The sequence below is a fragment of the Panthera pardus genome, unplaced genomic scaffold, assembly GCF_024362965.1.
Source record: "Panthera pardus isolate Hobbes unplaced genomic scaffold, ASM2436296v1 HiC_scaffold_24, whole genome shotgun sequence".
NCBI lineage: Eukaryota > Metazoa > Chordata > Mammalia > Carnivora > Felidae > Panthera > Panthera pardus.
In genome coordinates, this window is record NW_026526810.1 from 65,885,915 (window position 1) to 65,910,965 (window position 25,051).

General features: G+C 42.0%; 2 protein-coding genes across 5 annotated transcripts in view; one reads left to right on the forward strand and one right to left on the reverse strand.

The window, feature by feature from the left end:
• Positions 1-1,123: 1,123 nt before the first annotated feature.
• Positions 1,124-23,128, forward strand: OXA1L (OXA1L mitochondrial inner membrane protein). The gene is made up of 10 exons (XM_019429471.1): positions 1,124-1,236; positions 1,668-1,829; positions 2,544-2,757; positions 21,128-21,271; positions 21,524-21,609; positions 21,785-21,949; positions 22,119-22,223; positions 22,336-22,498; positions 22,584-22,664; positions 22,747-23,128. Exons 1-10 carry the CDS (start codon positions 1,174-1,176, stop codon positions 22,872-22,874), a joined length of 1,311 nt encoding a protein of 436 aa, XP_019285016.1. The 5' UTR covers positions 1,124-1,173; the 3' UTR covers positions 22,875-23,128.
• Positions 23,129-23,496: 368 nt separating this feature from the next.
• The window catches only part of SLC7A7 (solute carrier family 7 member 7), a 33,408-nt gene continuing 31,853 nt past the window's right edge, over positions 23,497-25,051 (reverse strand). For all 4 annotated transcript variants that reach the window (XM_053889257.1, XM_019429468.2, XM_019429470.2 and 1 more), the window contains exons 8-10: positions 24,757-24,906; positions 24,390-24,573; positions 23,497-24,029 (exon numbers count right to left, since the gene is read on the reverse strand). In XM_053889257.1, coding sequence (XP_053745232.1) covers positions 23,923-24,029; positions 24,390-24,573; positions 24,757-24,906 — 441 coding nt within the window. In that variant the 3' untranslated portion in view covers positions 23,497-23,922. The remainder of the gene's footprint in view (positions 24,030-24,389; positions 24,574-24,756; positions 24,907-25,051) is intronic.

A 25,051-nucleotide genomic window follows, 5' to 3' on the forward strand; every position in this document is an offset into this window, starting at 1 on the left:
TTCCCCAAGTGTCCTGTAGTTGTAGATTTGTCATCACCTCTAACTGTATTTTTTAAAGTAACCTTTAAAATCTTATTTACAATAGTACCCAATATATGTGATTGATAGGGCATAACCCCTACTTATTACTAAATCTGGATTGTATTTTTTTCTTTTTGCCTATTTTTACCATTTCTGTATGGTGCATTCATAATCATCCCCAAATAACAGTGACTGAAATAATATCTGGCTACTGTATCTTTCCAAACTATGTTATTCAAAAAGCACTCTGTAATTTGAAAGAAGTTGTAAGCATTCAACTCTAACCAACTTCCACCTTTCTGAGCAGAACTTTTTTTCCTTAGGGAGAGAATTTCACCTCATATAACTTTAGGAATGCTTTCAGCTTTAAGAAGCAAACACCCAAGCAACAGAGATTTAGAGTCTGGACAATAAAGACCTTTAATTATCTTATACAGAAGTCTAGATACAGGTGGTATCAAGCTTGATACCTGAATGACATCACCAAGTATTCAGGGTTTTTCTCTCTTTCCATACCATCATCTTCAACACGTTAGTTTCTCATCTTTAGATTTGTCCCCTCATGGTCATCAGATGATCCACACGCAACCCCACTTAAGGAAGGGAAAGGTGAAAGGTAGAGTCCCCTCTTGAAGCTTTGCCTTTTTATCTGGGAGGAAAATATTTCCTTCCTATAAGTTGCCTTCCCTCCATTTTTGTCAGACGCCAGGCTATCCTCACATTTCACTTAATCTGCAATTACAATATTATCTAGCAATAAAAGTCGAACATCACTGGGCAGGAAAAATCTGCGCCAAGCACAGCCAAGACTGTCTCGAAGCTATTTTTTAACTCTACAAATCAGAGGGGAATCGCGGATTTACGAGACGGAGGAAAACAGCCCAAACCCCAAGGTTTGCAGTCACTACCAGACCGCCTCTCCCGGGGCTCTTAATTTAAATCTTTCAAAGTCCTGAAAACACTGCACAATCTTGTTAATAGGACCCTTAGCGTCTTCGTACCCACTTCAAATATGGCCGCCAGGTTTCAGTCCCCTTTACCACCTGATCGTGGCAATAGCTCTGGCTTCAAGCCCATTTCCAAAAGGGCCTCTTCCCGCGAGGCTAAAGTTCTGAGTGCGCAGGCGCGAGCGCAAGGCTTCTTCCCGGCAAAATGGCGATGGGATTGATGTGCGGACGCCGGGAGCTTCTTCGCCTGTTACGGCCACAGCGTCAGGTAAGGATGCCCCAGGGCAGAGCGCCCTAATGCTACCCTGTCCCTGTGGCCCGAGCCCGAGACAGCTTGTGCCAGGGACAGCATGACCTGCCCACCAGGACCTGTCTCTCTTGACCTCGGCTCTCCTGAGGACGCGGGAGGGTTACGGCCCCGGCCGTGCGGCCTCAGCGGCCGCGTATAGTTAACTATTCACGGGTCCCGTTGTCACCCCTGCCACGGAAACCTTAGCCTCGACCTCTGTGCTCCCGGGTGGGTCTGTGGTAACTGAGAGCCAGGACTCAACAAGTTGCATGCCTTCGGGGCAGCCATCTGCGCGCGGAGAGTAGCAGTGCCCTCACCTGTGGTGGCGGGCTGCCTGCTTCGTGGCAAATGAGCATGATGAACGACATCTGCTCCGATAAGAGGGCCCCATCCTCCTTTTACCCTCTCAGTTCCACAGCGTCGCAGGGCCCTCACATTGGCCCCAGAAACCGCTGACCGCGGGGCACCTCTTCCCAGCCGGCCGGTGCTGCGAGCGCCCGCACTATGTCCTCCTCGCGGCCCCTGGCCCACGGGGCCTCAGTACCTCTGTGATCTTGTTCTCAGAAGCCCAGGTAAGAGGCGATTAGTCCCTGCGACGTTAGGAGTGGGGTTTGTTGGTTGATTTGTTTCTATTTTGTTTTAACTACATGGAGAGGGAATGTGGCAAAGAGTTCTTGGCCACACTCCACACAGCTCCCCAAAATGGTAGTATCTCTGCCTGGGGTAGATTTTCAAGTCAGTGGGGAAATGACTGACAGTACAGCAGGAGAGATTTAAGTGCTATACAAGGCATTGTTTGCCATAATGGTGGCAAGCCACTGATGGTTTAGATGTGATTCCAGGTGTGCGTGTGTATTAGAAAAGTTATAACTTGCAAATCAAGGACTTCATGGCTATTAATATTTCTGACGGTGAGACCAAGTAAATATTTTGGTCTTAAAAACTAAATTGTTTTAATTAAAAATTTTGATAGTTTCAGTATCTGCAAAATCATGCCAGTGATGCTCAAATGACTGAAGTTTGGAAAACACTGATAGAAGAAATAACTTCCTAATAATAGGAAGAGAAGTCATGAAATCTTACTCTAAGTAACTTCCTGCCTGGAGGAGAAAGTAAAATGTCCTTTTTAAGCTTTGAATTCCATGTACACTGTAGACTAACCTGGGAGAATGAGAAATAGAAAGTCAATAGAACAACCTGATTTGATATTAGTTATTATTTTAGGGGACCTGTGATTTCTGTATGTCCCCCCTACTGAGTATTACACATGGCTTCCTTTTGCACAGGTTCAGGCCCCTCCTGTCATTCCTGCAACTCCCTCACCCACAGCCATAATGGAGGTGGCTTCTGGAGAGACTGCAGATGTAATCCAAACTGCTGCAGAACAGAGCTTCGCTGAACTGGGGCTGGGGTCATACACCCCAGTGGGACTAATTCAGAACTTACTGGAATTTATGCATGTTAACCTGGGCCTACCTTGGTGGGGGGCCATTGCTGCATGTAAGGGGAATACATCCTGATCAAGGGTAGAGGAAATGGGAACTTAGAAGTAGAACTTTAAAGATAGCAGTTCTATACGTGGATGGGAGGGATTACAGCTGACTCTTGAATAACCTGGGGGTTAGGGGTGCCAGCCCCACTCAACAGTTGAAAATCCATGTATAACTTTTGACTTCTCAAAACTTAACTGCTAAAAGCCAACTGTTAGAAGCCTTACTGATAACATAAACAACTAATACATATTTTGTGTGTTATATGTATTCTATATTATATTCTTACAATAAAGTAAGGTAGAGAAAATACATTTACAGTGCTATAAAAAAAAAAATCCCTGTATGAGGGGGCCCATGCAGTTCAAACCCCTGTTGTTCAAAGGTCAACTGTAGTTGCAGAAGTTTAGGGGTCAGAAAAGGAGGTGATTCAGGTGAGAGAGATTCTTGATACTTAGATACACTCTACTTATCTTTCCTAACAGGTATTATAAAATCACTAGATCATCTGAGATTCAAGAAATGTAGATACTTGAATGTGAGCATGGGGTTAGATTAAGGAGACCTTGTTAACAGTGATGAAGCTGCCCTGGTTTAGGTGAATAGAAGGTCAGGCCAGGTACTTAAAACCCCCCAAAGTGGAAGATGCCCACATTGTTCCTCCTGTAGGCGAAGACTATAAATTCTGTTTCTTCCTACACCGTACGCCAGAGATCATCCTGTCTCTTGTGTCTTTTTAGTGCCCTATTCTGAAAATATAAACATGTTCAAACATACCATGTATTTCTTGAGGAAAAAGTCCCTTCATCCTTTGTTCTTTCTCCTTTCATAGCTGTTATTTTAAAAGACTATCCTGCATGCAGTGGACTTCTTTCCACTCTTTGACACTCAACAATCTGACTTATTAATAACACCTCATTTTAACTGTCTGTGACATCAGCTAAGCCCATATTTCTTTTCATATTCAGCCTTTCTGTGTTAGACTTTCTCCCCCAGTTTATTCTATTGGAGTGTAGTTGGTACACAATATTATGTTAGTTTCAGGTGTACAACATAGTGATTCAACATTTATACCTTATGAAGTAACCACGATGTCACCATATAAAGTTGTTAACAGTGTTATTAACTATTTTCCCTGTGCTGTACATTGCATACCTATGTCTTCTTTATTTGTAACTGGAAGTTTGTACCTTTGTTTTTTATTTATTTAAGCAATACCTGGCTCAGTCGGTATAGCATGCAGCTCTTGATCTCAGAGCTCAAACTCAACAACCCCAAGATCAAGAGTTGCATGCTCTACCAGCTGAGCCAACCTAGCATCCCTGGAAATTTGTACCATTTAATTAATTAATTTACTTATTTTGAGAGCAAGTGGGGGGCGGTGGGGGGGAACACAAGCAAGCTCCTTGCTGTCAGTGCAGAGCCTATTGTGGGGCTCAAACTCAGAAGCCATGAGATCATGACCTGAGGCAAACGCAAGATGCTTAGGGGCACCTGGGTGTCTCAGTCGGTTAAGTGTCTGATTTCAGTTCAGGTCATGATCTGCTGGTTCGTGGGTTTGAACCCTGCATCAGGCTTTCTGCTATCAGTGAGGAGCCCACTTTGGATCCTCTGTCCCCCTCTCTTTTGCTTGTCCCCAACTTGTGCTGTCTCTCAAAATAAATAAACTTTAAAAAAAAAAAAAAAAAGAGTTGGACACTTAACCGACTGAGCCACCCAGGTGCCCCAAGTTTGTGCCTTTTCATCTCCTATTCTACCCATCTCTGCCAACCCCCTCCCTTTTGACATCCAGATTGTTCTCTATATATATGGGTCTGTTTGGTTTTCTAGATTCCACATATAAGTGAAATTATACTGTATTTGTCTTTCTCCTTCTGACTATACATAGCATAATACCCTGTAGGTCCATCCATGTCACAAATGGCAAGATCTCATTCTTTTTTATGGCTGCATAATTTTCTGCTGTGTGTGTATACACTACACCTTTTTTAGCCATTCACCTATGAATGGACAGTTGCTTCCATATCTTGGCTGTTGTAAATAATGCTGCAATGAACTTAGGGGTGTATATATATTTTTGAAGTACTGTTTTCATTTTCTTTGGGTAAATCCCCAGCAGTGGGATGATTAGATCATATGGTATTTCTATTATTAGTTTTTTAAGGAACTGCCATGCTGTTTTCCACAGTGGCTGTACTATTTTACATTCTCACCAGCAGTGCACGATGAGTCTCTTTTCTCCACATCCTTATCAACACTTCTTTTTTATTCTAGCCATTCTGACAGATGTTGAGGTGATAACTCATTTTGGCTCTGATTTGCATTTCCCTGATGATTAGTGATGTTTAGCATGTTTTCTTTTTTTTTTATGTTTGTATATTTTATTTTTGAGAGGGGGGAGGGACAGAGAGAGACTCCCAAGCAGGCTCTGCACTATCAGCACAGAGCCCAATACAGGGCTCAAACTTATAAACCCATGAGATCATGACCTGAGCTGAAACCAAGTCAGCCACTTAATCAACTGAGACACCTAAGCACCCCTCTGTCTCTTTTTTGTTGTTGTTTTTTTAATACTTATTTATTTTTGAGAGGGAGAGAGAAAAAGAGCAAGCAGGGGAAGGGCAGAGAGAGAGAGGGAGACGGAATCCCAAGCGGGCTCTGCACTGTCAGGGTAGAGCCCGACAAGGGGCTCAAACTCACGAATCTTGATTTCATGACCTGAGCCGAAATCAAGAGTCAGATGCCTAACCCACTGAGCCACTCAGACACCCCTAGCACGTTTTCATTTGTCTGTTGGCCATCTGCATGTGTTTGTAGAAATGCCTATTCAGGGCCTCTACCCATTTTTTAATTGTACTGTTTTTTGGATATTGAGTTGTAGAAGTTCTTTATTTTGGATATTAACCCCTTATTGATTATATCATTTGCGAATATCTTCTCCCATTCAGTAGTTTACCTTTTTGGTTTGTTGATGGTTTAATTCACTGTGCAAAAACTTTTTGTTTTGGTGTAGCTTCAATAGTTTATTTTGCTTTTATTTCTCTTGCCTGGGAAGACATACCCACAAAACTATTGCTAAAGCTGATATCCAAAAATTTACTGCCTATATTTTCTTCTAGGAATTTTATGGCTTCTGGTCTCACATTGAAGTCTTTAATCTAGTTCCGTTTATTTTTGTATATGGTGTAGGAAAGTGATTCCAGTTTCATTCTTTTGCATGTGGCTGTCCAATTTTAACAACACCGTTTATTAAAGAGGCTCTCTCTTCTCCATTGTATATTTTTGCCACCTTTGTCAAAGATTAATTGACCGTGTAAATGTAGGTTTATTTCTTGATTCTATTGTGTTCCCATTAGTTTATGTGTCTATTTTTGTGCCAATGCCTACTGTTTTATAACTTTGTAATAGATCTTGAAATCTGGGATTGTGATACTTTCATTTTTGTTCTTATGATTGTTTTGGGTATTTAAGGTCTTATGTGGTTCCATACAAATTTTAGAATTCTTCTAGTTCTGTGAAAAATGTAATTGGTATTTTATTTGATAGGGATTGCATTGAATCTGTAGATTGCTTTGGGTGTATGGACATTTTAGCAGTTTTCTTCCAATCCATGAGCATGGTGTATCTTTTCAGTTATTTGTGTTGTCTTCAGTTTCTTTCATCAGTCTTCTACAGTTTTCACACAGGTCTTTCACTTGCTTAGTTAAATTTATCCCTAGATATTTTATTCTTTTTGGTGCAGTTGTAAATGGAGTTGTTTCTTAATTTCTCTTTCTACTTCATAATTAGTCTGTAGAAATGCAAGACATTTTTGTATGTTAATTTTGTATCTTGCAGCTTTATTTTCATTTATTATTTATTTTCATATATTACTTGTAATCACTTTTTTTAGTGGAGTTCTAAGGTTTTTCTATGTATGTCATTTGAAAATAGTGACAGTTTTACTTCTTCCTTACTGATTTAGATGCCTTTTATTTCTTTTTCTTATCTGATTGCTGTGGCTAGAACGTCCAGTGCTGTGTTGAATACAAGTGGCAAGAGGGTACATACTTGGCATGTTCCTGATCTTAAAGCAAAAGTTCTTGGGGTGCCTGGGTGGCTCAGTTGGGGAAATATCTGACTCTTGATTTCGGCTCAGGTCATAATCTCACATCTTGTGAGTTTGAGCCCTGCGTTGACAGCACAGAGCCTGCTTGGGATGCTCTGTCTCCCTCTCCTGCCCCTCCCCTACTCACTGGCTGTCTTTCATAAATGAGTAAATAAACTTTTTTTTTTTTAATGTATTCTTGAATGCGATTCGGTAATATTTTGTTGACGTTTTTTTGCATCTGTGTTCATCACAGATATCGGCCAGGTAGTTTTCTTTTTTTGTAGTGTCTTTGGTTTTGGTATCAGGGTAATAATACTGGCCTTATAGAATGAGTTTGGAACGCTTCCCTTCGTCTTCAGTTTTTTGAATAGTTTAAGAAGGATAGGTTAAGAAGGATAAGATTGGCTCTTCTTTAAATGTTTGGTAAAATTCACCTATGAAGCTCTCTGGTCTTGGACTTTTGTTTTTTGGGAGCTTGATTGCCAATTTCATTACTAGTAATCAGTCTGTTCACATTTTCTATTTCTTCCTGATTCAGTATTGGAAGATTGTATGTTTCTAGGAATTTATTTCTTCCAGGTTGTCCCATATAATGTTGGCATGTAATTATTTATAGTAATGTCTTACAATCCTTTGTGTTTCTGTGGTATTATTCTCTTTCTTTTTTTTTTTTTTTTTTAAATTTTTTTAATTTACATCCAAATTAGTATATAGTGCAACAATGATTTCAGGAGTAGATTCCTTAATGCCCCTTACCCATTTAGCCCATTCCCCTACCTCAACCCCTTCAGTAGCCCCCTGTTTGTTCTTCATATTAAAGAGTCTTTTATGTTTTGTCCCCCTCCCTGTTTTTATATATTATTTTTGCTTCCCTTCCCTTATATTCATCTGTTTTGTCTCTTAAAGTCCTCATATGAATGGAGTCATATATTTGTCTTTCTCTAATTTCACTTAGCATGATACCCTCTAGTTCCATCCACGTAGTTGCAAATGGCAAGATTTCATTCTTTTTCATTGCCAAGTAATACTCCATTGTGTGTTTGTATGTGTGTGTGTGTGTGTGTGTATAGTATTATTCTCTTTCATTTCTGATTTTATTTATTTAGATCCTCTTTGTCATGAGTCCGGCTAAAGGTTTATTAATTTGGTTTATCTTTTCAAGGAACCAATTCTTGATTTCACTGATCTTTTTTTTTTTTAATTTTTTTTTTTTAATGTTTTATTTATATTTGAGAAAGAAACAGCGTGAGTGGGGAAGGGGCAGAGAGAGAGATGGAGACAGAATCTGAAGCAGGCTTCAGGCTCTGAGCTGTCAGCACAGAGCCCGGTGTGGGGCTTGAACTCCTGAACCACGAGATCATGACCTGAGCCGAAGTCAGACGCTTAACCGACTGAGCCACCCAGGCGCCCCTCACTGATCTTTTCTATCATTTTTATTCAGTCTCCATTTCATTTATTTCTGCTCTGATCTTTATTATTTCCTTCCTTCTACTAATTTTGGTCTCTTTTTTTCTGGTTCACTTAGGTGTAAGGTTAGATCATATGAAATTTTTCTTTTTTCTTGTATCGCTGTAAGTTTCCCTCTTAGAACTACTTTTGCTTCTAAAGATATTTGTTCCAAAGATTTTGAACCATTATGTTTTCATTTTCACTAATCTCAAGGTATTTTTCATATCCTCTTTGATTTCATTGGTTGTTCAGTAGCATGTTTTAGCCCCCACGTGTTTGTGGGGGTTTTGGGGTTTAGTTTCATACTCTTGTGGTCAGAAAAGATGATCTCAATATTCTTAAAGTTCTTCACACAGAGGGTGTCCCAGCAGGACAGCTGAAGCTAAAGTGGATTTAGGCTGGAGGAGGGAGGGTGTCTTGGGGAGTTCCACACAGGGAGCACCCTGGCAGGATGGGTGGAGGCAAAGCAAGCATGTGCTGGGAGGTCCCAGAGCACTCTGCACCAGGGATGCCCTAGGAAGTCCTCTGGAGCTGAAGTGTTGCAGGTCTGGGATGTTTCAGGCTACTTTGTGCCTATGGCACCTTGGCCAGACAACTGGAAGTATAGTAAGCACTAACTAGCATGTGCCACACAAGGGCTGCTTTGGTGGGATGGCTTGGACTGTTATGGGCTAAGATCCTGGGGCTCACTGAAGAGGTAGGCTGGCTAGGGTACTCAGACCTGGCTCCTGTCCATGCGATCAAGGTGGAAGGGGAACATAAATTGTGGCACTCGCAAGCCCCACTAACCCGAAGAGAGTTCCAGCAGCTGCCCTGTCATTTGGCGGAGTTCTACAACTGGAACCTTTTTAAACCGCAGCTTTTATTTTTCCTGTAACCTAGTTTATCCAGGGTTGGTATGGGTTAGTGTCCTGGGGCTCGTGCGGCAGCAGGCCAGCTATGGCACCTAGACCCTGCCTCCCATCAGTGCTATCAAGGTGGAAGGACAATGTAAACTCTGACATTCTCCAGCCCCTCAGTGCTAGAGAGAGTTCCAGCAGCTCTCCACTGTTTGGCAGGGTTCTAAAGCCAGTTGCTTTGTAATTTAGTTGCTGATTGATGAATCCATTGTAATTTACCCCCCGTGTAGGGCTCAAACTCACCACCCTGAGATCAAGAGTCTCATGCTCTACTGACTGAGCCAGCCAGTTGCTCTTTCATACTGCTGCTTTTTTTGTGTGCCCAGGGTAGAAGAAACTGCTCATGATCCCTCAATGCAGTCCCTCCCACTGCGGTTCACAGTGCTGGGGCGTGGAGGTTCCCTTCATTAGTGTGTGTCTATCTCTCTTGACTTTCTCTATGTGATCTATCTTCCATTGTGCAGAAGGTGTTCAGTCAGCCCTCAGTTCTTCAGGAGGAATTGCTTTGTAAATAGGTGTAGTTTCGGTGTGTCCATGTAGGAGGTGACCGCCTTAGACAGGAAGCCCAGTGCATTGCCACCTTAGGAAGCCCGGTAGTATGGACATTTTAACAGTATTAATTCAGTCCATAAACACAGTATAGCTTTCCATTATTTGTATTGCCTTCAGTTTCTATAATCAGTGTCTTATAGTTTTCAGAGTACAAGTGTTTCACCTCCTTGGTTAAATTTGTTCCTCAGTATTAATTTTGTATCCTGCAGATTTACTGAATTCATTTATTCCGATCATTTTTGGATAAAGTCTTTAGGGTTTTCTGTATATAGTAATGTGTCATCTGCAAATACTAATGGTTTTACTTCTTTTCCAGTTTGGATGGCTTTTATTTCTTTTTCTCATCTATTGCTGTGGTAGGACTTCCAGTACAGGTATAACTTACTTTATTGCACTTTGTGGATAATGCATTTTTTACATATTGAAGGTTTGTGGCAACCCTGCATCTTGCAAGTCTTATCACTGCCATTTTTACAACAGCATTTGCTCATTTCCTGTCTCTGTGTCACATTTTGGTAATTCTCACAATACTTAAAACTTTTTTATTATATTTGTTACAGTGTTTTGTGATGTTACCATTGTAATTGGTTTTTTTTTTATTGTTTTTTTTTTTAACTTTTATTTATTTTTGAGACAGACAGAGAGCATGAACGGGGGAGGGGCAGAGAGAGAGGGAGACACAGAATCGGAAGCAGGCTCCAGGCTCTGAGCCATCAGCCCAGAGCCCGACACAGGGCTCAAACTCACGGATCGCGAGATCGTGACCTGAGCTGAAGTCGGACGCTTAACCGACTGAGCCACGCAGGCGCCCTACCATTGTAATTGTTTTGGAGTGTCACAAACTGTACCCATATATGACAGAGAATGTAATCAATAAATGTGTGTGTTCTGACTATTCTACCAACCAGCCATTCCCCCATCTCTCTCCCTTTCTTCAGGCCTTCCCAGGACACAACAATATTGAAATTAGGCCTGAAATTAGGGTTAATAACCCTACCGTGACCTCTCATTGTTCAAGTGAAAGGAATAGTCACATGTCTCACCATAAAAGCTAGAAATGATTAAATTTAGTGAGGAAGGCAAAAGTCATCACACTAACCAACAGATTCTCAACATGGATGAGAAGCTTTATATTGGAAAAAGATGTCATCTAGGACTTTCACAGCTAGAGGGAAGTCAATGTCTATCTTCAAAGGACAGGCAGACTCTTGTTAGGAGCTAATACAACTGATGGCTTAAGTTGAGTTGTCCTTGTTAGTATAGTGGTGAGTATCCCCACCTGTCATGTAGGAGACCTGGTTCGATTTCCCAACCGGGAGGCAAGATGCCCTTTGGTGGCTGGGTAGCTCAGTCGGTTAGGCTTCCGACTTGGGCTCAGGTGATGATCTCATTGTTTGAGCCCTGCGTCAGCTCTGTGCCGACAGCTTGGAGGTTGGAGCCTGCTTCAGATTCTGTGTCCTCCCTCTCTCTCTGCCCCTCCCCAACTCACACTCTTTTCTCTTTTTTTTCATTATGTATATTTTTTAATCTTTTATCTATTTTTGAGAGAGAGAGAGTCCAAGCTGGGGAGGAGCAGAGACAGAGACACAGAATCCGAAGCAGGCTCCAAGCTCTGAGCTGTCGGCACAGAGCCTGACGCATGGCTGGAACTCACAGACCATGAGATCATGACCTGAGCCCAAGTTGGATGCTTAACCGACTGAGCCACCCAGGCGCCCCTCTCTCTTTTTCAAAAATAAACATTTAAAAAATTGTTTTAATCTTTTTAAGTTGAAGCCAGTGCTCATTTCCCATTTTGAAAATTGCAAGGCCCTGAAGAATTATGCTAAATCTACCCTGCCTGTGCTCTATAAATAGAACAACAAAGCCTGGGTGACAGCACATCAGTTTACAACATGGACTGAATATTTTAAGCCTACCATTGAGACCTAGTCCTTAGGAAAAAAAGATTCGTTTCAAAATATTGCTCATTGACAATGGACTTGGTCACCTAAGAGCTCTGATGGAGGTATACAAGACTGATGTTATCATGCCTGCTAATGCAACGTCCATTCTGCAGCCCATGGATTAAGGCGTAATTTTAAGTCATAATTTTTAAGAAATACATTTTGTAAAGCTAGAGCTGCCATAGATTGTGGTTCCTCTGATAGATCTGGGCAAAGTAAATTGATAACCTTTTAGAAAGGATTCACCATCCTAGATGCCATAAAAAACATTCACGATTCATGAGAAAAGGTCAAAATACCAACATTAATAAGAGTATGATATAAGTTCCAATTCCAGTCCTCATGGATGACTTTGAGGGGGTCAAGACTTCAATGGAGGAAGTAACTGCAGATAAGATAGAAATAGCAAGAAAACTAAAAGGGAGCCTCAAGATGTGACTGAATTGCTGCAGTCGCATGATAAAACTTGAATAGATAAGGAGTTGCTTCTTATGAAGAGCAAAGAAAGTGGTTTTTTGAGGTGGATTTATTCCTGGTGCAGATACTATGAAGACTGTTAAATGATAAAGGATTTGGAATATTACACAGACAGGTGATAAAGCAGTAGCAGGGATTGACTCCAATTTTGAAAGTTCTAATGTGGATAAAATGCTATCAAACAGCATTGCATTCTACAGAGAAATTCATAAAAGGAAGAGTCAATTGGTGCAGCAGACCTCACTGCCATCTTTTTTAAGAAATTGCCACAGCCACCTCCAGCTTTCAGCAACCACCTGGTCAGCAGCCATCCATCAGTATCAAGGCAAGACCCTCCAGGAGCCAAAAGATAACTTGCTGAAAGCTCAGATGATAGCATTTTTTAGCAATAAAGTACCTTTTTTTTTTTTAAATGTTTATGTATTTTTAAGAGCAAGAGAGTGCAAGTGGGAGAGGGGCAGAGAGAAGTGGGGGAAAGAGGATCCAAAGTGGGCTCTGCACTGACAGCAGTGAGCCCGACATGGGGCTCAAACTCACAAACCATGAGCTCATGACCTGAACTGAAGTTGGATGCTTAACCAACTAAGCCACTCAGGTGCCCCAATAAAGTAATTTTAAGGTATGTATATTATTTTTTTAGACATAATACTATTGCACTTAATAAACTACAGCATAGTATAAACATAACTTTTATATGCACTGAGAAACGAGTAAATGCATTTGACTATTGTGATAACCACTTTACTGGTAGTCTAGAACCAAAACTGCAACATCTCCAAGGTGTACCTCATATTGTTAAAAACAATGAGAATGGGCATCCTTGTCTTGTTCCTGATCTTAGAGGAAAAGCTTTCACCTTTTCACTATTCAGTATGTTAGCTGAGGATTTGTCATAGATGACCTTTATCATGTTGAGGTATATTCCCTCTATACCTACTTTTTTGAGACTTTTTTAAAACATTAAAAAAAATTTTTTTTAATGTTTATTTGTTTTTGAGACAGCATGAGTGGAAGAGGGGTAGAAAGAGAGAGAGGGAGACAGAATCTGAAGCAGGCTCCAGGCTCTGAGCTGTTAGCACAGAGCCTGACGTAAGGCTCAAACTCATGAGCCATGAGATCATGACCTGAGCCAAACAAAGTCGGATGCTTAACCAACTGAGCAACCCAGGTGCCCCAAGAGTTTTTAATCATAAATGGATTTTGAAATTATCATCAAATGCCTATTCTGTATCTTTTGAGATGATTTTTATTCTTTTTGTTAATGTGTGTCAACATTGATGGGTTTGCATATATTTAACCATCCTTGCATTCCTGGAATAAATCTCACTTGATCATAGTGTGTGATCCTTTTAATGTATTGTTGCATTTGGTTTGCTAATATTTTGTTGAGGATTTTTACATGTATGTTCATCGGGGATATTGACCTGCAGGTTTTTTTTTTTTTGTGATATCTTTGGTATCAGCGTAATACTGGCCTTATAGAATGAGTTTGAAAGCTTTTCTTCCGCTTCAGTTTTTTGGAATAGTTTGAGAAAGATCGGTATAAACTCTTCTTTAATGTTTGGTAGAATTCACCTGTGAAGCTGTCTGATCTGGGGACTTTTGTTTGTTGGTAATTTGATTCACAATTCAATTTCATGACTAGTAATCAGTCTGTCCAGAGTTTCTATTTCTTCTTGATTTAGTCTCAGAAGATTGTATGTTTCTTCTGGGTTGTCCCATTTGTTGGCATATATTTTTTATAGTAGCGTCTTATAATCCTTTGTGTTTCTGTGTATGGGTTGTTCTGTTTCATTTCTGGTTTTATTTGGGCCCTCTCTTTTTTTTTCCTTGATGAGTCTGGCTAAAGTTTATCAATTTTGTTTTATCTTTTTTTTTCTTTTTTTAATATGTATTTATTTTTAAGAGAGAGTGAGAGTGAGTGCAAGCGAGGGAGGGGCAGAGAGGGAGACACAAAATCTGAATCAGGCTCCAGGCTCAGCTGTCAGCACAGAGACTGGAGTGGGGCTCGAACTCACAAATCACGAGATCATGACCTGAGCCAAAGTTGGGCGTTTAACCAACTGAGCCACCCAGGCGCCCCAATTTTGTTTCTCTTTTTAAAAGACCACCTCTTGGGGCACCTGGGTGGCTCAATCGGTTGAACATCTGACGTCAGCTCAGGTCATGATGCGCGGTTTGTGAGTTCTAGCCCTGCATCGGGCTCTGTGCTGATAGCTCAGAGCCTGGAGCCTGCTTTGGATCCTGTGTCCCCCTCTCTCTCTGCCCTCCCCCGCTCATGCTTTGTCTCTCAAAAATAAAAATAAGATATTAAAAAAAAAAAAAAAAAGACCATCCCTTAGATTTGTTGATCTTCTGTATTGCTTTTTTAATCTATTTCATTTGTTTCTGCTGTAATCTTTATTATTTCCTTCCCTCTACTAATTCTGGGCTTTGTTCTTTTTTTTTTTTTTTTTAATGTTTATTTATTTTTGAGAGATAAAGACACAGAGCATGAGCAGGAGAGGGACAGAGAGAGATGGGAAACACAGAATCTAAAACAGGCTCCAGGCTCTGAGCTGTCAGCACAGAGCCCGACACGGGGCTTGAACTCACAAACCGCAAGACCATGACCTGAGCTGAAGTCAGACACTTAACCAATTGAGCTACGCAGGCGCCCATGAGCTTTGTTGTTTTTCTAGTTCATTTAGCTGTAAGGTTAGATTGTTTTAGATTTTTCTTGTTTCCTAAGGTAAGTCTTTACCATCTAAGCTGCCCTTTTTCAACTGCTTTTGCTGCATCTTATAGATTTTGGACTATTTTTTTTTTTTTTTTTTAATTTTTTTTTTTTTAACGTTTATTTATTTTTGAGACAGAGAGAGACAGAGCATGAACGGGGGAGGGGCAGAGAGAGAGGGAGACACAGAATCGGAAGCAGGCTCCAGGCTCTGAGCCATCAGCCCAGAGCCCGACACGGGGCTCGAACTCACGGACCGTGAGATCGTGACCTGAGCTGAAGTCGGAGGCTTAACCAACTGAGCCACCCAGGCGCCCCTAGATTTTGGACTATTGTGTTTCCATCTTCATTTATCTCAAGGTCCTCCTTGACCCACTGGTTGTTTAGTAGCATGTAGTTTAGCCTCCACATGTTTGGCTTTTCCATTTTTCCTCTTGTAATTGATTTTTAGTATCATACAATTGTTGTTAGAAAAGATGCTTGATATGATTTTAGTTTTCAGTTCATTAAGACTTGGTTTGTGGCCTAACATATATCCTGGAGGATGTCCCATGTGCAGTTGAAAAGAATGTGTGTTCTGCTGTCTGGGGGCTGTTTTGTTGTTTTAATATTTTTTTAAGGTTTATTATTTATTTTTAGTAATCTCTACACCCAACATGAGGTTCAAACTCAAGATCAAGAGTTAATGCTCTTTTTTTTTTACGATTCTTTCTTTTTTTTTTTTTCTTAATTTTTATTTATTTTTTTAATTTACACCCAAGTTAGTTAGCATATAGTGCAACAGTGATTTCAGGAGTAGATTCCATAATGCCCCTTACCCATTTAGCCCATCCGCCCTCCCATAACCCCTCCAGTAACCCTGTCTGTTCTCCATGGTTTTTTTTTTGTTTGTTTTTTTTTTTATTTTTTTTTTTCAACGTTTTTTATTTATTTTTGGGACAGAGAGAGACAGAGCATGAACGGGGGAGGGGCAGAGAGAGAGGGAGACACAGAATCGGAAACAGGCTCCAGGCTCCGAGCCATCAGCCCAGAGCCTGACGCGGGGCTCGAACTCACAGACCGCGAGATCGTGACCTGGCTGAAGTCGGACGCTTAACCGACTGCGCCACCCAGGCGCCCCTGTTCTCCATGTTTAAGAGTCTCATGTTTTTGTCCCCCCCCCATTTTTATATTATTTTTGTTTCCTTTCCCTTATGTTCATCTGTTTTGTATCTTAAAGTCCTCATGAGTGAAGTCATATATTTGTCTTTCTCTAATTTCGCTTAGCATAATACCCTCTCGTTCCATCCACGTAGTTGCAAATGGCAAGATTTCACTCTTTTTGATTGCCAAGTAATACTCCATTGTGTGTGTATATGTGTGTGTGTGTGTGTGCACGCGCACACACGCACACACACACACACACAACCACATCTTTATCCATTCCTCCATCAATGGACATTTGCGCCCTTTCCATACCTTGGCTATTGTTGATAATGCTGCTATAAACATTGGGATGCATGTGCCCCTTCCAAACAACACACCTGTATCCCTTGGATAAATACCTAGTAGTGCAATTGCTGGGTCGTAGGGTAGTTCTATTTTTAATTTTTTGTGGAACCTCCATACTGTTTTCCAGAGTGGCTGCACCAGCTTGCATTCCCAAGGACTCACATGCTTTTCTGATTGAGCCAGCCAGGTACCCCTGTATTCTGCTGTTTGGGAATGGAATGCTTTGTATATATCTATTAAGTCTCTGGTCTTATGTGTTGTTTAAAGCAACTGTTTCCGGGGCCTGTGGGTGGCTCAGTGGGTTAAGCGGCCGACTTCAGCTCAGGTCATGATCTCACGGTCCGTGAGTTCGAGCCCCACGTCGGGCTCTGTGCTGACAGCTCAGAGCCTGGAGCCTGTTTCGGATTCTGTGTCTCCCTCTCTCTGACCCTCCCCCATTCATGCTCTGTCTCTCTCTGTCTCAAAAATAAATAAACGTTAAAAAAAAAAAATTTTTTTTTAAAAAAAGCAACTGTTTCCTTATGGATTTTCTGTCTGGACAGTCTATCCATTGATGTAAAAGGGATGTTAAAGTCTCCTACCTTTATTGTATAAGTGTCAATTTCTTCCTTTTTGTCTGTTAACATTTCCGTTACATATTTAGCTGCCCCTGTGTTGGGTGCATAAATATTTACAAGTGTTATATTCTCTTTGGATTGATCCTTTTATCATTATGTAATGCCCTTTTTTGTCACTTGGTTTTGTCTGATACAAGTATTGCTACCCCAATTTTCTTTTCATTTCCATGGAATATCTTTTTCCATCACTTTCAGTCTATCTTCTTAGGAATCACATGTGAGTCTCTTAACAGGCAGCATATAGACGAGTCTTGTTTTTTTTAATCCATTCAGCCACCTGTGTCTTGATTGGAACATGTAGTTCATTTACCCTCAAGGTAATTACTGAAAGATACACTTTTTATCATTTTTTTAAGTAATCTCTACACCCAATGTGGGGCTCAAATTCACAGCCCCCTAAAAATCAGGAGTCACGTGCTCTACCAGCTGAGCCTGCCAGGTGCCCTTACTTCTTACCATTTTTTTGATTTCTGCTTGTTTTTATAGTTCTTCTCTGTTCCTGTCTTTCTCTTCCCTTGTAATTTGGTGACTTTCCTTAGTGTCATGTTTGTATACCTTTCTCTTTATTTTTGTGTGTATATTATAGGTATTTGCTGTGTGGTTACCATGAGGTTCATATGTAACATTGTATGTATATAACAGTCTATTTTAAGTTGATGATTGCTTTAAGTTCAAGTGCATTCTAAAAGCACTACATTTTTAGTCCCCCTTCTCACATTTTGTAGGTTTTGGTTTTTGTGTTTGGGTTTTTTGGAGTTTATTTTGTTGTCTGTTTTGTTTTGAAGCTTTAAGAGCTTTTATTCAGAAAGCCTATGAAATAATTATATGATACTTTGAATGGGTAGGTGGTACAAAAAATGACTTGAAAATTCCTACATTGTTTTTGACATATCTTAGAATTTAATATTTTGTGTATCTCTTGACTAATTATTGTAGGTCTAGGTGATTTTATTACTTTTGTCTTTTAACCTTCATACTAAAGTATGTAGTCAGTTATCTGCTCCCTTTATTATATGTTTACCTTTGCCAGTGAGATTTTTTTTCATAATTTTCTTATTTCTAATTATAGCCTTTTCTGTTTTGAGAATTCTGTTTAATATTTCTTATAAGGCTGGTTGGTGTTGATGAATTCTTTAGCTTTTGCTTCTCTGGGAAACTCCTTATCTCTCCCTCAATCTGAATGATAAATTTGCTGGGTAGGCTATTCTCGGTTGTAAGTTTTTCCTTTTGGCACTATGAATATATTGTGCTCCTTCTGGCTTGTAAAGTTTTTGCTGAAAAATCAACTAATAGTCTTATGGGGGCTCTTTTATATGTAGTTGTTTTCCTCTTGTTGCTTTTAAGATTCTTTAACTGTTGGAATTTTTATTAATTAGTCTTAGTGTGCATCTTTTTGGGTTCATCTTTTTTTGGGATTATCTCTGCTTTCTGGAGTTCGATGTCTGTTTCCTTTAACAGGTTAGGGAATTTTTCACCCATTATCTCTTCAAATAGGTTTTCTGTCCCTTTCTCTCTTTCTTCTGAGATCCCTATGATGCCAATGTTAGTACAGTTGATATCCCTGAGGTTCCTTCAATCATCCTCAGTATTTTTCTTTTTTCTTTTTGCTGTTCCCATTGGGTGATCTCCACTATCTTCTAGATACCCGATTCATTCTTCTGCATCACCTAATCTGCTATTGATTCCCTCTAATGTACTTTTTATTTTAGTTATTGTATTCAGCTCTCATTGGCCCCTATTTTATAGTTTCTGTTGAAATTCTGTTCATCAATTCTTCTTTGGAGTTCAGTGAGTATGTTTATGACTTAGACCTATGTATCTGGTAGATTGCTTATCTCTTCTTTGTTTAGTTCTTTTTCTGAGGTTTTGTCTTGTTCTTTTGTTTAGAACATACTTTTCTGGCTTTTCGTTTTGCCTAAACTCTCTGTGTTTATATTAGTTAGATCACTTCTGTCTCCTGGTTGTGAAGGAATGAGTTTTTGCAGAAGGTGTCCTATGAGGTCCAGTAGTGCAAACTCCCCGGTCACCTGAGCCAGGTGCCCTAGAGGTTCCTTGTGTGAGTGGTGTGTACCCTCCTCCTGTGGCTGGGTCTCTGTTGGTGTAGACTCAATGGTTTGCAGAGCTGTCCCCTGACACAGCTGTCTACAAGGCTCAGCCACAGCTTCTTCAGGTGTGCTGGTAAGTAGAGCTGCCCCCCATCCTGTCTGAGAGGCCCAGCTACTACTACTGTTGGGTGGGCTGGTGTGAGGGTTTGGCCCCAACATAGATGGCTACCAAGCCCAGCTGTTGCAGGTGCTCTAGTAGGCAGGGCAGGGGCCTCTTGGTGGGGGTGGCTCTGGTGCAGACTGAGGCCACCTGCTGGGTGGGAGGGGGAGGGCAGGGAGCCACTTAAGAGGGGCTCCTGGCCAGTGCATGAGTTGGGCTGAGCAAGCTGGTGCTAGCACAGTAGATGGAGAATGTCAGAAATGGTGCCCACCAGCTCTTCCATCCCCAGAGAATGTTCCAACAGATCCCTGCCCTGCCAGCACATGCCCTAAAATTAGTCTGTGGATCTCTTCCATGTGTAGCCCATTTTTCTAACTGCTGCCTCTGCACTGAACCTTCAGCAAGTGAGATTGTGCTGTACCCTTTAAAAGCAGAGTCTGGGGGCGCCTGGGTGGCTGAGTCAGTTAAGCGACCAACTTCAGCTCAGGTCATGATCTCACAGTCCGTGGGTTCGAGCCCCGCGTCAGGCTCTGTGCTGACAGCTCAGAGCCTGGAGTCTGCTTCGGATTCTGTGTCTCCCTCTCTCTCTGCCCCTCCCCTGCTCACGCTCATCTCTGTCTCAAAAATAAATAAACATTAAGGAAAAAAATTTTTGTTAAATAAAAAATAAAAGCAGAGTCTGTTTCCTATTGCACTCCAGCTCTCCCAGACATAAGCCTTGCTGGTTATCAAAACCAGATGTTGTACGGGGCTTGTCTTTCCAGTGCAGGTCCCCCAGTCCTGGGAACCTAATATGGAGCTTGGACCCCTCGTTTCACAGGGAGAGCCTTTATGGTTATGAAGTCCCTCCCACTCATGGTTCCGGACTAGACCATGTCTCTGCCTCCTATCCAGCTCAAAATGGCTTTTTCTTTATATCCTTAGTTGTATAAGATCTGTTCTACTCTGAAGTTCTTTCTCAGAGACAGTTATATATAGTTACAGATTTTGGTATATCCTTGAGAGAATGTAAGCTCACGATCTTTCCTCCTCCATTTTGACCTCTTGGGACCAAGGTCCTGTATTAGACACTTTAGACCTTGAAATCTATCCCATGGCTTTTGTGATCATCTTTCCTGATTTTCTTCCAGTCTTTCTGACCACGTCTTTCCATTTCCATTGCCCTTGCCCGGTTCTCGGTCTCCTCCTTCAGGGCTAGTATTCTCGGTTTCATCCTTAGCTTCCCTTCTCTTTCCACTCCACATCAGCCATCATACTGTTGATAAAGCCTAAGCCCATATCCCCCCAACTACCACTACCCTCTTTTTTCAGCCCAGACCTTCTTGCTTGTCTACAGATAAAGTATTTGTTGGAATTATCAAGAAATAGGAAATACAAGAAAAGAAATAGGAGCTAAAGCAGTAGGCCACCAAATTACTTCCTACCTTAGGGATTTCTAAGCTAGTGGTTTTCAAACTTTATTCTTGGGAGCCCCAGAGTTCTATAATGGTGCCTCTGAGGAAAGCAAAAGCCAGAGCTTGAACGGTTCTGTAGCCAGACTACCCCCTCATCCAGAGCAGCTCAATTTTATCTGTTACTTGTATTGGGGCTACACCTAAGAGTTGGGGGTGGGGGGGTTCCATTGATAATAGAAGAGTTTGGAAACCACTGATCTAGAGAAGTATCTTCTGTCACCTTCCTTTTGTTCAAGGAAATAAACAGTATTCCTGGCCATTTGCTTACAGAAGTTAATGCTAGACATTGTGATATCAAAGCAGAAGACTAAGCCTTGAAGGAACTAAGTCACCCCTGCCCTTTGTTTTGGGCTCCTCCAGCAAGAGTCGCAGTGTTGAAAAGACTGGAATAAGAAAGAGTCTTTCAGTGAGGACCTAAAGACCTTCAGCCTTCTAGCTGCAGAACTGCTTTAATTTCACTTCAGTCCTAGTGTATGTTTTCCAGGTACAGTCCTTGCCCGATGCCTGGTGTTTCCTCTCATCGTGAAGGGCCAACGAGAAGCAGCCAAGATCCACAACCACTTGCCAGAGATCCAGAAGTTTTCCACTCGAATCAGAGAGGCCAAGTTGGCAGGAGACCATGCTGAGTGTGAGTCAACTGCAGAATACACGTAGGAGCGGACCACATTTGCACTTTGCTGACATTCTGCTGAGGGAAGGGAATGACCAAAACTGGGAGTTACTAGAGGTGGGCAAGTTGTAAAGATGTACCTGATCCTTGGGCCTAATGTTTGCAGTGACTAGCAAGGGTCAGGTAGAAATTTCATGGGCCAGATAGTAAGGATGGTGACCTCCACTGATGCAACTGTTAGCCCAACCATTAATTTCCCCTTATTCACAGTTTACAAGGCCTCCTCGGAAATGACATTTTACCAGAAAAAGCATGATATTAAACTCTTTAGACCTCTTATTCTACCTCTGACTCAGGTAAGCAAAAACATTTTCCTTCTGATTTTATCCCATACCAGTCAGATAGCCTCCTCTGTGTTTCCCATGCCTTAGACCCCGAAAAAGCAGTGGTGGTGATACAGTTTTCAGTAATGGAGTAATGAGAATGTCTCCTTTGCTAAAGGGTCCTGACACTGTTTATCCTTTGTACTAGGCCCCAATCTTCATCTCCTTCTTCATTGCCTTGAGAGAAATGGCCAACCTTCCTGTGCCCAGCCTGCAGACAGGCGGCCTCCTATGGTTCCAGGATCTCACACTGTCTGACCCCACCTACATATTACCACTGGTAGTAACTGCTACAATGTGGGGTGTCCTTGAGGTAAGCCCAGGCTGGCCAAGTGCCAGTCTGCAAAGTGGGGAGTAGGGGTAAAGTAGTTATGCAGAATGGTCATTCTTTGCCCCTTGGAGAAGTAGAATTGATGGGTTGAAATCTGTGCCAGATTCTTTAAAATTGATGTGCATTTGCTCCTTTTTTATTTTTTTGGCAGTTAGGCGCTGAGACTGGTGTACAAAGTTCTGATCTTCAGTGGATGAGAAATATAATCAGAGTGATGCCCCTAGCAGTCTTGCCCATAACTATCCATTTCCCCACGGTAGGTAATGGCTTAGGAACTGGCTCCAAGCCCTTCCACCTAGCCTTGCCATCTCCCATCGAGCTAGTAACAGATGACAGTTTCTGAGTATTGTCTCTTTCTTTTCATCCAGGCTGTGTTCATGTATTGGCTCTCCTCCAATGTGTTTTCCCTGGGCCAGGTGTCTTGCCTCCGGATTCCAGCCGTACGGACTATACTTAAAATCCCCCAGCGTGTGGTGCATGACTCTGACAAATTACTTCCACAGGAAGGCTTCTTAAAAAGCTTCAAAAAAGGTAAGGGTGTGCCCTCAGTATAACAGGATTGGGGGAAAGTAGTCAAAAAATGGGTAGAGGCCCAACTGCCTTCCTCTTTACACAGGGTGGAAGAACGCTGAACTGGCTCATCAGCTACAAGAGCGCGAACGACGCATGCAGAATCACTTAGAGCTAGCAGCCAGGGGTAAATAACCCTTTCAGGCTAATTTCGGTGATTTGTTTCTTCCTTTCCTTTGTTCATTGAGATTTGTTTTCTTTTGCCCTAGGTCCCTTACGACAGACCTTTACCCACAACCCTCTGCTACAGCCTGGAAAGAACCAGCCTCCCAGCACCCCGAGTAGCAGCAGCGCCAACCCAAAGTCAAAGCAGCCCTGGCGTGACACACTCAGCTGAATTCCATCTCTGCTTACACTGGTAGGAACTCTCTCTTCAAAGACTCGGCCTCAGAATAAGATTTGACGCTGAGTCATTGCCCCAGGCCTTAGAAACTCTGAGGTGTTGTACAGATCTTCATTGTAAAAGTGGATTCCACTACAGACTCTTACCCCTAAGTGTAAAAGAGCCGAGTGATCTTGCCATCCACAGAATTAGTAAACCTCTGTACTCCATGCTGCTTTCTGACACTTATTAAACAGGGAAATGAACTGAAGGATAGATTGATTGGTAATTGCCCCTGCCCATGCTCTTAGGAAGTGCCTCAGTGTTGTCAACTGGCATTATGATCTTAAATTCCTACCTCATTCATGGATTTTTCCATCCATTTATTTATCCTGGATCCTATAAAATATTCAAGTAGATGTGCTCAATTTCTTAGTGACCAGTACAAAGGACAAGAGTTGATATCTAACAACCTAAAATTTTGCTAGAGCAACTTAGGTGTGCTCTCTTGCATAGAGACTGGTTTCATCAGCCTCCAACAGCTGACTTGAGAGACAAGCAGAAGACTGGGACAGTTCTCATTAGGCTAGGAGGAACACTAAAAGCAGACACCCATCTAAAATGAAGCCACTCAAAGTTTAGAACATAACGTTTATTGTCTAGCACCTGTGACAGTTTCATGTCTCTCTCTCTAAAGGAGACAGGAGGTTTGGAGCATTATTGGCCCTTTTAAAGGAAAGGAGTGGGTAGGCACACCCAGAAGTGAGTGAACGTCTTGACACACGGGAATATGCTACTAGTACAACCAAGCCCACACCTGACATGCTCCCCACCACAGTCTGCTATATTGTCTTTTTTAAAAAAATCTGGAACAGTGTGTAGCAAAACAAATAAATTACTTTTCATCTCTCAAAAAGCAAGTTCAAAAATTGGAGGCACCTGTCCAGAAGCCTGGTCTGAGCAGCTTCAACAAAGAAGTGTACTTTCCTTTTCTCTTCTTTGGCTCCAGCCAGCAAGAGACAAGAGGCCCCCGCTTTCCGCATCTTAGAATTCTAGATGGTGTTTAGTTAGACTTGGGATCTCGTTGCTTGGGTATCTCTCTTCCATCTTCCAAATCCATCTCTGCAGCAACTGACATACATAGGACCTGGAGGTACCATGTAGTGGATGCTACAAAGAGAAGTGCGAGTCAAAACTGAGAAGAGGTCAACTGAGCTCAATTCAAGTGGCACTGAACAGGGCTGGCCTGGAGGACGATTCATTTAAGCCTAAGTGTTAACAGGAAGGGCCAACGGCAAAGGTGACTTAGGGGGACGAGATTTGTGGAAAGGCTGTACACAATAGCTAAGCCAACTCGAAGATCCAGAGGCTTGGGGCTGTGGGGAGGGGTGGCTGGATGGCCCAGTTGGTTAAGCATCCAATTTCATGATTTAGGCTCCGGTCTTGATTTCAGAGTTGGGAGTTCAAACCCCCACGTTGGACTCCACACTGGGTGTAGAGCCTACTTTAAAAAAAGACCCAAAGGCTTACCCACAATCCTTCGGAGGCAGTGAGGTCGCTTGTGTTCTGGCACTCTGATGATGAGGAAGTAAAAGGGCAAGCCCGAGAGGGCAATGCCAATGCCGATGAGGGAGTTGATGGTATCACTGTAAAGCGGTACGGCCACCAGGAAGATGGTGCAGAGGCAGAAGACAATGGGAAAGAAAAGACTGAGCTGAAGGGCACAAGACAAAACAATGGACGTTAGACAGCTACAGTAGCAGTTTCTCCTGTGAAGATCACAGCACTGAGCCCTTCCATCCCCTTCATCTCCACCCACTACCACCACCAAATCCTAGGCAGAGGGTTCTGTCTTGAAAGAATCCCCTGGAGCAAAGGTAAGATGGAGGTGAATTACCTTGAGGGGACGAGGCCGATTAGGCTCCTTCCAGCGCAGATAAAGCTGACCGACGATAGAGAGCCCCACGAAGAACCAGTAGCTGAAGCTGTAGTAGTTAATGAGCTGAAAGATGTCCTCCACACACAAGTAGATCAGTGCCATGATACCCTGCAGGCACAAGCAGAAGTCAGCTCCCCCTCACAGCATTTGTCAGTCACTCAAGGGGTTTTTTTAATGCCCTTTTTTTTAATCCCTACGCCCAGTGTGGTACTTGAACTCACAACCCCGAGATCAAGAGTTGCATGCTTCACTA

Coding starts and splice junctions, on each gene's coding strand:
- OXA1L (XM_019429471.1), top strand. CDS start 1,174: ATGGCGATGGGATTGATGTGCGGACGCCGGGAGCTTCTTCGCCTGTTA. Junction 21,610..21,784: donor TTATTCTACCTCTGACTCAG/GTAAGCAAAAAC, acceptor CCTTTGTACTAG/GCCCCAATCTTCATCTCCTT. Junction 22,499..22,583: donor CTTAAAAAGCTTCAAAAAAG/GTAAGGGTGTGC, acceptor CTCTTTACACAG/GGTGGAAGAACGCTGAACTG.